The following is a 13,499-nucleotide window of genomic DNA, read 5'->3' on the forward strand; positions in this document are numbered from 1 at the left end:
TTTGTTAGTACAGAAGCACTATCAGCCTGCCTTGTCCGATTTCATGTGAACACATTCACTCGGTAAAGATTAAGTGAAGCCTTGTTTTGGAAGCGTCCCAGATTTTTCGGTTTACAATTCGCTTGAGCAAAGGTCGCGAAGTCGAGGGAGTGCGACGCGAGTATTCGACGGCCCTACGTTAGGCCTAACGTCATGCTCAACAGCTCGACGTACAATAAGTATGAAGTTGCTTGGCACGTCGAAATTTTAGCTCAACTTGCGTCTGTGAAAACGTTTTTCGGAGCAGAGATGCAGTTGAGTGAGTTATCACACCCTAGTAGCATGCATGCTGTCTTCATTGTCCTCTTAAGCCTACTCTAAACCATGCATCTGATATGACCTGTAACGTTTTCACGAACCTCAACTGATGCGGGCAGATGTAATGTGCTCAAAGGTCTCATTTTGAACCCCGTCAACCTAGTCGGCGATGTTTTATACCTATGTAGCCCCCAGCCATTGTCAGAACGATCAAACCCACTTAAACTTGTTTAAAATAATGTTTACCCTTGTCAAATATTACACAATAAAATCCACACTTGTACGAGGTTTTCCCAAGGCGCATGTCCTGTATTTCAATAAAATTCCCGCAGAGTCCTGCAGAACTCTAAATGCTTTCGGCCGACTAGCTAAAAAGCGTTGCCTGTAGACAACCCCACTGACTGGACACATTCCTCTCACAGCGAGCAGCGTCGAGAACGGCGTCACCGAGTGCCGGAAAGAAGAGCAGCAGCTGCAGCACGGAGAACATGGCGACGCGACACAGTCAATGCACCCGACCGCTGGCAGCCGAAGTTCGTCCAAGCTGTGCGTCAGTTCCATCTACGTGCTCTTCCTCGCGGCCGGCATGCTTGTGGCCTGCACAGCCTACATGGGCGGCTACGTGTCTCCGCACCGGGTGCTCGCTCGAGACACGGACGGCAAGAAGGTGTGCCGCAACCAGGTCTGCAAAGACGTGGCGCGGAGCATCGCTCGTTCCCTGAACCGCAGCGTGGATCCGTGCAAGAACTTCTACCGATTCGTCTGCGACGGCTGGCGGCGCAAGCACCCCGTGCGCCGCAATGAGGTGCGCAGCAGCCCCTTCTCCCTCGTCGGCCGGGAGCTGGACGCGGTGATAAAGCGGGCACTGAGCAAGGTACCCATCACGGCCAAGAAGCAGGGCGCCCTGGAAAAGGCGGCTCTCATGTACCACGAGTGCCTCAAGAACTACGACATGACAAACTCAACCGAGTCCATGATGGTGCTCAGGGAGCTTCTGCACAGCCTGCGCATGCCATGGCCTTCCATGGAGCCCAACCACACTACCGACCTGTTCGAGATCATCGTGCAGCTGTCGCTGCGCTGGTCCATCCCAAGCCTGTTCAGTTTATCGGTCATTCCAGACCCTGAGGACACCAAGACCAACGTCTTGGTCATCAACACTATGGAGAACCTGGAGGTTGGCTTCCGCCAGCTCCAGGCAAACAACCAGACAAAGAACGACACGCAGGACATAGTCTTTATGAAGATGGTGCAGAAGGTCGCCGCCATCATGGGCGACAACAAGACAGACTATAAGATGCTGGCCGAGAACGTTGTTATGGCCCCTATTATCATCGCCTCAGTCAAGCACTTTCACTTCGAGGTGCTGGGAAGGACAGACGCATGGCCCCCTAAAAAGTACCAGATCAAGCACCTCGAGAACTTGACACCTCAGGTCCGCTCGCAACGCTGGCTGTCGGTGATAAACAGGTACCTGCCAGCGAATGTGAAGGTTAAAGAAACAGACGAAGTCATTGTAATGAGCCCGGGTTATCTCTGGCTTGTCACCAGTTTGCTCCACCAGAACAACACTATCAAGATGTTCCACGATTTCATCGGGTGGTCAGTCACGTTTCTCCTTGGACCCCTTTCATCAAGAGAAATCAGGGAGGTTGTAGGCACATACGGGCAAGAAATCGGCATGGACTTCACTGATGTGGACAAAGAGAAACTCTGCAGAAAGGATGTTGAAGACTACCTGCCCATGCCTTACGGCGCAATTTTCGTCCAGTCATACACGCCTGATTACATCAAGGATGATGCCAGAGTAGTCGTCGATCATATCAAGCTTGCATTTGCCTATGCACTTAGGCTCAACACATGGATGGATGACCAGACGAGAACAAGGGCAATGGCCAAGGTTCAGCGAATAGTCTCACACGTGGCCTATCCGGACTGGATAAAGAACAAAACCGAGCTAGATGAATCTCATGCCGACATTCCTGAAATTAAGGGCCCATATATCAAAATACTCATTGACCTTAAGGAGGTGTACACCTTTCGATCACTTTCGCAGCTCCGCCAGACAAACACCAGGGATGAAGAGTACTGGACGTTCAGTCCAGCCACTCTGAACGCCTTCTACGAGCACTCCACCAACAGCATCACGATCCCCGCTGCAATTCTCAACTTTCCCTTCTATTCGTATGGGCTGCCCCCGGCCATGAACTACGGCAGCATTGGTGCCATCATTGGCCACGAAATCAGCCACGCATTTGACACCCTGGGCAGCCACTTCGACGACAGCGGCAACCTGCGCAACTGGTGGACTAAGGAGACCAAGAGCAACTTCATCCTCAAAAACTACTGCTTCGTGCTGCAGTACAACAGCATCTACGAGCCACACAGCAAGCGCTACCTCAACGGCAAGCAGACACTGTCTGAGAACATAGCAGACAATGGCGGGCTGAGGCAGTCGTTCCATGCCTATCGTTTGCACGTCGATGAGCACCCGGGGGGCAGGGAAGAGAACATCCCACTCGAGGGCCTCGAAGAGTTCACCCCGGACCAGCTGTTCTTTATCAGCAGTGCATACAAGTGGTGCGCAGACATCAACCCCAAGGCCGTCAAGATGATCATGAATTCGGACTCCCACTCGCTCGAGGAGTACCGCTGCAACGTGGCTGTCGAGAATATGGTCGAGTTTGCCAAAGCCTTCCAATGCAGCAACAACGAGGAGATGAACCCAGCAAAGAAGTGCGTCGTGTGGTGAGGCTGTCTCGTCCAGGCTACACCAACTCAGGCCAAAGGCTGCTCTAAGACGCACCCTGCTCGGTGTCCAGTGGGACGGTGCCTAGAACCCCCTGCCACCTCATACTCTGTGCGAAGACAGCATACGAGGCAATCAAATTGAGAGAACTTTATTAAAGGCCGTTTCAACTGAGAACAAGCCAGCCACTATGTGTTATTCAACGATTGCACGCAATAAAATCAACGAGAGCCTGCTGTGAAACAAAGCAAGTACATCAAACAGTACAACAGAATACAAAAATCTGACATTAGACTTTGTAGACATAACAATTGCACATCAAAACGCAACACAATGGCCACAACATTAAGTAGTCTATCTTGGGCTAACGTGGGCTATATTCTGATACTAAAGCATTTGTCCTTGATAAGATGTACAAAAAAACCTGAGAAGCTACTACAGTTGTGCCTCACTAATTGGGACTTCATTATAGGCCAACTTAAACAGACTATTCTGCTTAGGAATCCTCTTTCCCTGCACATATCAAGCTATCAAAACTCGTCTCTGAGATAACAAACATAGCAGTCAAGTGCAAAACACACAAAAATGCATGTATTTTTGTCTCAACAGCAACAGCTACCGGTATAGATGGAAGCTTGTCCGTATAAAAATACCTTCTGCAGCGAGCCATATAGAAATGAAAGAGCAAGTCTGGCAGGAGCACACATCCTGCAAAGGAAGCACAAAAACTGGCAGACACAGGAATGCTGGTGAAACCGGCATAACCCTCTCCGTCCGTCGCAGCTTAGAATAAAGAAAGGGCTGAAACGTGCAAAAGAAATAAAGGGTGATGATCTTGCCGACTGTATGTTCCTGCCCTTTCATTCTCGGTGTAGACGTAGGTGGCCTTGAGAAATTCTGAGAAGTGTAAATAAGGCTTAGCCAGAATGACATCTGCACCCATCGGTCACCAGAAACACACCCCAATCATTCCCACTTTCCATCAATGGGAAAGCTATCTCAGCTTTCCTGTGCGATTTTTTTGTATAAACAACCGGCTTTATGAACCGTTTGTGTTTGTGACAGAAGAATGCATCCAGATTAATGAGCCATGACTGTACTTGAAACATCACTGCAAAGCATTTGTGCGAAAAGTGCACACCTGAGTAAATGCCACATTTGGACAATACATAATCATTGTAAAAGAAAGCAAATCCAGACATCATTTGAACGAAATGTCGAGACTGGAGGTGTGCCTGGAGCTGCCCGATGTTGAAATATCTCTTGTGATCTCCAGCAATTTCTAGAAAGAAAAAAGGAAAGAGAAAGCGTAGAAATATTAACCTAAAAAATTGGATAACCGGTGCAAGCAAAGACTTTATGGGCTAAGTTACCAACTTACCATTTTGCATGCAGGATATACAGTACTCGTGAACCTTAATTTTTTTAAAACCTAGAACAACCAGCGAGTTGGTTGCCTCAATGTTATCATTGTTATCAATGTTATCACATTGTTATCATATTGTTCCCACATTGTTATCAATGTAGGTAACGAAATAATGTCGAACCTCTTGGACCAAGAATGAAGCTTTGTAGACAGGACAATTCTTTAGCTCATATCATGGCAAATGCAACAGCTATAAGCAAAGTTTTTTTTTTATAAACTGGTTCAAGATAATTTTCTTGCTGAATTTTGCCTTTGGCATCCTCTCTAAAATTAAATTGTCATTTTTCTGGTCAGTAATTTTTAAAACTTGTCTTTCTATTTGTTTGGAATTACATACCTAGTTCATTTTCTTTCTTGCTGCTACAAACTGTCTCATCACTTCTGGTTGCAATTTGCACAATATTTGCATTCCAGTCTCGGCAAGAGCATGGACAGTATTTCAAAATGAACACAAAGAGAACTATGATGGCCCAAAGAGTACCAAGCAATTGTGTTTAAACTGGCAAGTCAAAGCATCATGCACAATGCTTCCACCTTTAACAGAGAAAGAAATCTAGGTGCTTGCAGAGAAAATATCACAATATTTCCTGGCTTATATAAGGAACTTTCCTATATAAGGAACTAGACTCAGCACTAAATGTAGGCACAATACAAAAACATGCTCTATTCAGAATATTTACAACCTCGCCCTGCTCTTGTCTTCGTGGTAAATTCTCGCTGTCTCGTCTTATGCCTGCTAGCAAATTTTGCGCCTCAGCCACATTATGAAATCCTGACGCAGTGGCAAAGACTAACAAATTCCCGGTTGTCCCTCAAACTATTGGACTACTTGGTGCAACCAGTTCTGCACTGGGACAATCTCAGAGGTCACACCCTGCTCAAGGGCCCTCAACTGTTCGGCCAAAAATATTTGCACAGAAGGAAACAAGTGCCCAGGTGGGATAAACACACACGTTTGTGAGCTGCACTTGGCTTTCCCGAAGACATGGCAAAGACAGCTTCTACTGCCAGCCAGTCAGAAGCTCAGCTGGCCATGGCACGAGGATGGCACCTTAGAAACCTTGAAGTGCATGCACATTCAGTCGTAGAAGCAAGGATACAATGTTGAAGAGGCCCATTTAAACTACGTTAGGCTACAGAGACCTGTATCCTTTGCAGAAAATCACCAGCCAAAAGGGCCAAAGAGCAAATTTCTCAAGAATTTTTCCCTGCACCTCCTTTGCATAATGACAACAGCCAGTTCAAGCTTTTCTATAGTGAGATACATTTATGGGCTCAGCAAAACAGGGAGGAGGAAAGGACTTTCTCTAATCTTTCCATCGTTTTCTCTGAGTAAACCTAGCATCTGAAATTGCAGAAAGGAGGAGAGGGTGTCTACACACCTTCTCTTGGAACATGGCGCTGAGAGAATGCACATAATAAAATTAAATTCATACTGCAACCCTTTCCGTAACACATTCTATCAATCAAGATTTAATCTCATATTACACCAAGCTTATTTTTGTGACCTGTTGCAGGTGTTGCTGTTTTGCTTCAAATCGAGCCTTACTGACCAATCTAAGGCTAAACGGTTTAAACAAACAGGTTGTTGTGAGGCCCCCTAAACTGAAGCAAGGCAGACAAAATAGATGATCAGGTAGGAAAACCCACTGAAGTGGTGGAAGCAAACAGATCAAACATGCCACCCGCTGCAGTGGCTCAGTGGCTAAGGCATTGTGCTGCTGAGCACGAGGTCGCGGGTTCGACTCCCGGCCGCGGCGGCCGTTTTTCTGATGAAGGCGAAAAGAGAAAACGCCCGTGCGTACGAGATTTTGGCGCACGTTAAAGATCCCCAGGTGGTCAAAATTAATCCAGAGCCCTCCACTATGGTGCGCCTCATCGCCTGCGTTGCGTCGGCGCGTTAAACCCTACAATCAATCAATCAGACCAAACATGCCATCCACAGCAGTGATCATCCTCAAGGGGATATAGTGGTCAAGCAATTGCTACAGATTGTACGTTACGGGGCCCTAAGCTAGATCCATTCTGCCAGAACTCAACCTTGTTGTTGCTAAAATAACAATGCTATACCACCTGCTGACATAGGCATCTGGTTCCTGCTGGTACCCAATAAGGCTTGCTGCTGGTGTTGAAGGAGGAGTTACAACAGTGCTTGCTGTGGCACTCCTCCCCAGGTAGCAGCTTAGGAACTTTTAACCACACAACAGATGAATGCTGCGTTTGTCTTTTTCGTGTGGTCCCTAAATCTGAAGCCAAAGCAAGCAAAAGCCATGAACGTGGGGGCCTCCAGCAATCACCTTGGTATAGCCAAGTGTCAGAGAGTCGTCTCACCTTTGACTGCTTCGAGTAGCGAAGCTGAAGCTGGTTGAGCTCGACTGCCTTCTTGGTAAGTAAGATGTTGAGGTTGTTCGCTTCTCCTTCCATCTGCTGCGCATACCTCTCGGCAACCACAAGTCTGTCCAGGAGCTGTCTGTCCAGGAGCTGGAATGGCGGCAGGCCCACAGGACACGGTCACGAAGTGGTGGGTGTGTGCCACAACAAACAATGATCGGATCACTCCTCACGCTGCCCACATTAGGCTTCCCAAATAATCCAACACCTACCCACACCATGGCATGCTTCTTCACAATTCTAACAAGCACTGATATCCCTATTTCAGTTGCATGTCACTCAGCCCATTTCGTTCGTGCTCGCCAGAACGCTTTGGATGCTTGTTTGTGCCCCACACCCACGCTGTATGTACTTCCCATGCTACTGTGCCATCACTTAAGGGGCCATGCAGACAAAACAGGAGTTTGTTTTATTCAAAAGATTTGGCGTTTTATGGTGCCCCCAGTGCTTGTTCGGCAGCATATGACACTTCATTTACTCAGAAATTGATCAATTTAGGTTAAAATTTTCATTCTCCTACCAAATTGTGTGTTTCATGACATCTGTAATGACGTAACGTGGACAGATCTTCAAGCGAATGCTAGTGCACTGCTTAGTCTTGGTTAGCGTACACTGTGCACTGCAAAGGAAAGTTTGACATCCACCTGAATGCAGCCATATGGCTACAAAGGAAAGCTATAAAGCTTCCTCAGAAACTTCGCAGTTGAAGACAAAAAAAAAAAAAAAAAAGAACCCTGGACCAGGACGAATTTTTCTTCAACTGCGAAGTTGAAAGCTGTATAACTTTCCTTTGTAGCCGTATGGCTGCATTTAAGTGGACGTCAAACTTTCCTTCGCAGAAACTTACTCCACCTTGGGGATTTCCCCTAAATGTGGTCCATTAACACTGTGCACTGTTTAGCTTTGTTTAGCGTAAGGCGCCACCATACTGCGTAGGACCGCCATCCGCCTTTGCTTTGCTTTTGACCGTATTTGCACCTGGCTTGTTTTTGTTACGGTAGGTAGTAATCGTTTCATGAAACATGGGGTATGCTTGACAAACAGGGTCACGTAAGACAATATCACTTACACCAATCGGCCAGTGTCATGTGAGACAACCCCAAAGCGCCGCACTGCTGTGCAGCTATAACAAGCATAGTGGGCACAGTACCAAGAGCAGTACGCACTGGTGCTTCTAGGCGTAGGTGTACTTTTGTAACTTCCATTGTTTACCCCCTCATTCTTACTGCTATGAAATGAATATGCATTACATTAAAGCGAAAACAGCTCGTCCTGCAAGCTTATAAGCCCTGACTAGCTTGCGTTTGCTTTTGCCTGACAGCCAATCGCACGGCTGTGCATATTACGTCATAGGTTCTAGTGTGCGAAATAGTTCTAGTGTGCATAGGTTCTAGTGGGTCGCATGGCCAGTCTCTTTTTTCCTAACTATATAGCTTATCTGAGCAAAGTTTACGTTCAAAGTGGCGTCAGTATGATTCTAACGAGGCAATCTTTCAAACGAACCAAACTTGTGTTTTGCCTCCATGGCCCCTTTAACAGGCCCTCCATGCTAGAAGAGCAGTTAACAGGGCTGCCCCAACAAGGCAAAGCAACTAAATACCTGAGAGTTTGCATTGTGATCTGCGCTGGTTTCTTTCAAGATCCTCAGCTCTGCATCCTTTGTGGACAACATTTCTTGGAGGCGCTTAATTTCTTCTTGGACCCCCTGCACAGAGACAACTTTCGTACTCAGTGCTACATCATGCAGCAGGCATCCCCACTGTACACAAAGAAAAGTCAAGAAGGGAGCGGTCACCACATCATGTTTTCGTCCTCACAACGCAAAAATTTACTAGGTGTGAGCAGTGCTGTGACTTATTTTTTACATTGTTAAAAATATTTAACACTTTGCACGACCAGACATCCAAAGGCATATGTAGTTGGAAGAGTTCATTTTGATGTTCAAAATATTCCTGAAAGGTGCCAAGCAAAACTGTGCAAGCACTTCTTGTAATGTGTAGGCAACATATTCTTAGGCGCCATTTCCTCCCTCTTGGAGTTCGAACATGGATGACATAAGGCATTCGACCCCTTCATCCCTGGCCACAGGTCTATACCGCCATGACCTGGTAGGCTAATACATGTGTTCTAGAATAGGCTGCACCTAAATTCTTGCAGTTTGCAACAGGCACTGTCCAAATACAGTTCTCATTCATTCTCGTAAGCCAAGTTTCTTCTTTGCATTTGTTAAGTTGCCTCCATTTTAACATGCACAGCAGAATCCAGATTGGTAATTTGAATTTCTGGAATATTTCAATGCCATCAAGGCCCTGTCATAGGGTCCCCCTAATTTTTGAGCAAAATGCTTGAAGCTGGCCTACGTGAATTGGCTGATAACAAATTGGAGAGGATGCAGTCAAGAACATGGCGTCCCCTTTGTGCAACTCTTGTAATAGCACGGAGCAACAATGTTGCCTGCTCTAGTAGGAACATGCAACACCAAAATGGCAAGAAATATTGTCACGAGATGAAGATGAAGGAAGAAATGTTTCAAAGCACTGCGTTCTACTCTCCTCCGACAAAGATGTGTGTGGCGCGCGGCCTAACTTGGGCTCACTAATGGGCGAATAGTAAACACTTGTAAATAAATCGCTTGCATGTCTATGGTTCATGTCGCCTTCTTCCTATTGTCATGTAAAAATACAGGTAATAAACTTTGGGGGGCCAGTTTGCTCAAGTTTGCCAGTTGATGGGCTCAAGTTGTCCGATTCTAGTAAAATATAAACCTTGGCTCGATGTTTACTATCTGAAATATGGAGCCTACGGTCATGCTAACACACGGATGAAATGCTCTAGTTCATTTCAGCAGGTTGAACAATAGCCTGATTTACAGTTCCCATCACACTGTATCGACATGACATGTAGTCAGGATACTAAATGCTGGATTTTTGTCTACTCTGCTGAGTTTTTAACAAAATTTTTTTGCTTGTCACAAGGTTAACAGTAACTTGAAATATGTCTGTTTAAATGCAAATTCACACGTAAGGAAAGCATTGTTTTAGGGCGAATAAAATTGTATTTAGGAATAAATTGCCTTACCTTTGAATAGAGCAAATTAAGCTCCTTGTAAACTGAGTCTCGACACTTCATTGAAAACAGCTTTGGTGAATGCTGTTTCATCAATCATCATTTCGCCGAATACTTTTCATCAAACGCTTACTCCGTGTTATATAAGTAACCTTTAGTACTGCGATAGCCTTTTAGCGTGCTTGTCGCCTTAAAAAAATGTGATTGTGCTTGGGCCCAGCTCTCCCATACAACCAAGACTTTCAGGCAGTGTGTAAATATTTTAACGATTTAACTCTGGTTGCCTGATATCATCCAGGATAGCACATACTGGTCGTACTGAGGGTGTGATTTTGCACAGTTGTTGCAGCCTTATACGAATCAGCACTTAGCTATGCTCCCTCCCCTCGTCCCTTCTCCAATCAAAAAAGAAAAAGCAATTACGGGTTTCCTACGCATTCACGAAGAAGTACTTCAAAAAATAAACTACGTTCTTCATCCTTGGACAGCGTGCATACATTGCTAACTGAAGAAAGCAGGTGCACAGAAGATTTTGGAGCAAGTCAAAGCTCCCCAGCTGAATTGAATAAATTTGTGGTCTTCTATACTGCATCACTACCACGCATCTTGTAGCCCAGGGGCGGAACTCTCAGTTTGTCAAGCCAACCCTGATTGCCTGAAAGCAGACGACCTGAGTGTGACACAGTACAAGGCAGGGCTGCATGGCGCTGGCCAGAGGCCCTGCAAGTGCAACTACGTCACGACTGAAATTGACAGTTCTGAAACGGTCACAGAATTCTGTGCAAGCAGTAACGTCCTCACTATAAAACTACAGTTTGCATTTACCCAAGAAGCCATGAGCTACCTAACCCAAAGGTCCTTGCTGTCCCAAAACAAGGCTTTGTGTAACAAATTCTGATCAAGGACATTCTGCAAATTATTTATTAGCTAATAAACTGACACTGTCCTCGTGTTTTGTTTTTGCATTTGTCGTGTTGGTCTTTAACCACACCCGTTTTTAGTTTAATAAAATCGTTTGGTATCATTTTGGCTGATCCTTAACTTTTCTGCAGTAACTATTCACACGTCTTAAAAAACAAGAGTTCCACGTTGCGACACTGCAACGTTGCGTTGACACTGAACGTTGCGACACCTGCAAACATTTCGGTACATCCGGCAAGTTAAACATCCTCAGTTTGAAAGCGGCAGCAAAACAGGTACGTACAAGAAATTTAGAAAATTTTGTTTGCAACGTACTAAGGCTAGATCAGTTTTCGATGAAACGGCATACGACGAAATGCCCTGGTCTCCTCTTAAACGTCTGAACAGCTTTCTCTATACAACTCACCTCGTACATTTTCTTAAAACGCTTAAGTTCCTCTTCCTGCCTCCTGCAAGTCTCTTCCAGTGATTCCGCTTCGCTGTCCTTCAGCCCGCAACGGCGCCGTAAATCCTCAAGTTCCTAACAAACAGTAGAGCAAAAAGTATGCCGCCTTACTCAAAGAGTGGACGCGGTCAATATTATGTTCAGCGTTTTGCTACATCAAACTTACCGCACGAATCTTGAGGAGCTTTTCATTGACATCATTCCTGGAGCGAGCGCGATCCCATGCGCTGTTTGGCGTCATCTCAGATACGGACTAATGGCCACGATAAGGGAGGTCGAGTTGTTTCGGTGCTCACTGGTCTTTGATCGCACGACATGACACGCGCGCGCGCCCGAACGAGAGATACTAATTAACCACTGGTTGAGAGGTTGACAAGTGAGGAAACCACCGAGCTAACGGCGCTAACGGGAAGCATGGCAACAAACGTGACGAACGGTGGAATGTGACGTCACTTATAGGTGCGGTGGCGTGGGCGTCAGCAGCGATGAGCGAGGTGTAGGCAAAAAAAGCGCGCGAATTTGCATTGCGCAAGGCACATCCGCAATTTCTTAGTCGGGGGTTGTCGTGATCCGTCGGCGTGCGTTCGCAGGTGTTATCTCTCCGCGCTCAATGCCGAACGCATGCGCTTGAAGCGAGCTGTACTAGTTTGCTCGAAGCGGCAAGGACGGCGAGTACTGCGGTGTTAGTCTCGTGTCTAACGTGTATGGGAACTTGATATCGCACGCCGTTGCCACGTCTCCCGTTCGAGACACGTCTCCGTACAAGGACTTGTACACCCTTGCCTACACCGGAGACGGAGTCTTTGTGGTGACACCTCGCGCCCAACCTCGCTCGAGACGCCGTTGCAGCTGGACGCGGCTATGGAAAGTGTGCGCGTGCGCTCCAAACCCTCTGACCCCATAGTCTTGGTTGGCGACTTCAACGTTGACGTGCGCAAGAAGAGTGGCGAGTGGCTGGTCGAGTACATGCAGACCAGGCACTCTATGCATTGTCTCTCTGCCGGCTTCGACACGTGCCGCACTACCATTCACGGGAGTTGCATTGATCTGGTCTTTACGCGAAACTGTGACGCGCGTACGCTTCTCAAAGACCCTTTGACCGTGCACTTTAGCGATCACAAGGCAGTGATTGTGGCCGTCAGGTACAACGATAACACAAACAGGAGCTGATGAATAAATGATTACGTTCACACTCTCGTCATTAATTAATATATAAATGATTACGTTCACACTCTCGTCATTAATTACGCCATTACTCGCAACACACTCATCGGTGCACCCAATGCATTCGCATTTCGGCACGATTCCCTTCGGGGAGTTGCGGGGGAATTTTTTAACAGCCGAGCTGTTGTTGCTAAAAAATACACAGTATTTTTTTCGCATTCTAAAAATTGGCTTTTTCAGCCAGCAAAAAGTATGCTTGGGTATGGCAGGTACCTGCCATAGCGTTGCTGGAGCGGGTGTTGTTCCCCGGGTTATTCTTTTTATTTTTGGGAGGGGTGGAACGCGAAAAAAGAACAGGAACAATTGGCCGTAATGTGCGCGACGTACGCGTAATCAAAAAATTCCGGGTCATAGTTACTCCAGCCATTTACCGCGTACGTGAGCGCGCGGCTTACGAGGAGCGCCAGGCGACGTCCAGGCTTGCGCATGGCGACCGCAAAAAATACCAAGAAAACAGTTTGCGTGCGTCCGCTTCTCACGTGTGGAGCACAAGACAGATTGCACTACAGATGCCCAGTTTGCGAAGCTGGGCATCTGCCCCCGACCCGGGTCGCCCCAGTTCTATCGCATGCTGACGCGTACCACTTTGGGAGAAATGTGAAAGCCTGCGGACAAAATGATCTGGGCCTGAAAGTCTGCATGAGGAAGATGACGATACAGATGGATATGATGATGACTACTACTACCGCAGTGAAAAGCGACGATGGAACATGTAGTAAACAATTTCAAACCTAATGCAATGTGTGGTGGTGTCCTTCAGTGCTTACATAGAAAGAAATGCTCCAGCTTTGCATTGGTCAAAACCTTGCGCACCGTAGTGCAAGCTTCGCCATTTTCTTTTTTTTTTCTACTGAGTTGAATGACGCTATAAATGGGAAAGAAGAACTTCAGAACGTACGTGTCTTCCTACTGCTATCCTATGTCTGAAACTCGGTTTATGTTTGCAAGGTACAATGTGACCTATCTTGTTGCATTTACAT

The 13,499-nt window shown here is 46.6% G+C and overlaps 2 protein-coding genes across 2 annotated transcripts; one reads left to right on the plus strand and one right to left on the minus strand.

The window, feature by feature from the left end:
* Nucleotides 1–701: 701 nt before the first annotated feature.
* On the plus strand, nucleotides 702–3,166 carry LOC144145485 (neprilysin-1-like). The gene has a single exon (XM_077677125.1). It carries the CDS (start codon nucleotides 806–808, stop codon nucleotides 3,047–3,049), a length of 2,244 nt encoding a protein of 747 aa, XP_077533251.1. The 5' UTR covers nucleotides 702–805; the 3' UTR covers nucleotides 3,050–3,166.
* A 938-nt stretch (nucleotides 3,167–4,104) lies between these two features.
* On the minus strand, nucleotides 4,105–11,717 carry LOC144145486 (uncharacterized). Its single transcript, XM_077677126.1, has 5 exons — nucleotides 11,462–11,717; nucleotides 11,257–11,370; nucleotides 8,464–8,568; nucleotides 6,804–6,953; nucleotides 4,105–4,328 (listed from the first exon to the last, which is right to left on the minus strand). Exons 1-5 carry the CDS (start codon nucleotides 11,534–11,536, stop codon nucleotides 4,248–4,250), a joined length of 525 nt encoding a protein of 174 aa, XP_077533252.1. The 5' UTR covers nucleotides 11,537–11,717; the 3' UTR covers nucleotides 4,105–4,247.
* Nucleotides 11,718–13,499: the final 1,782 nt, after the last annotated feature.

This window comes from Haemaphysalis longicornis, unplaced genomic scaffold (assembly GCF_048455015.1).
Source record: "Haemaphysalis longicornis isolate Haplotype H1 unplaced genomic scaffold, Haemaphysalis longicornis Haplotype H1 scaffold_7, whole genome shotgun sequence".
NCBI classification, from domain to species: domain Eukaryota; kingdom Metazoa; phylum Arthropoda; class Arachnida; order Ixodida; family Ixodidae; genus Haemaphysalis; species Haemaphysalis longicornis.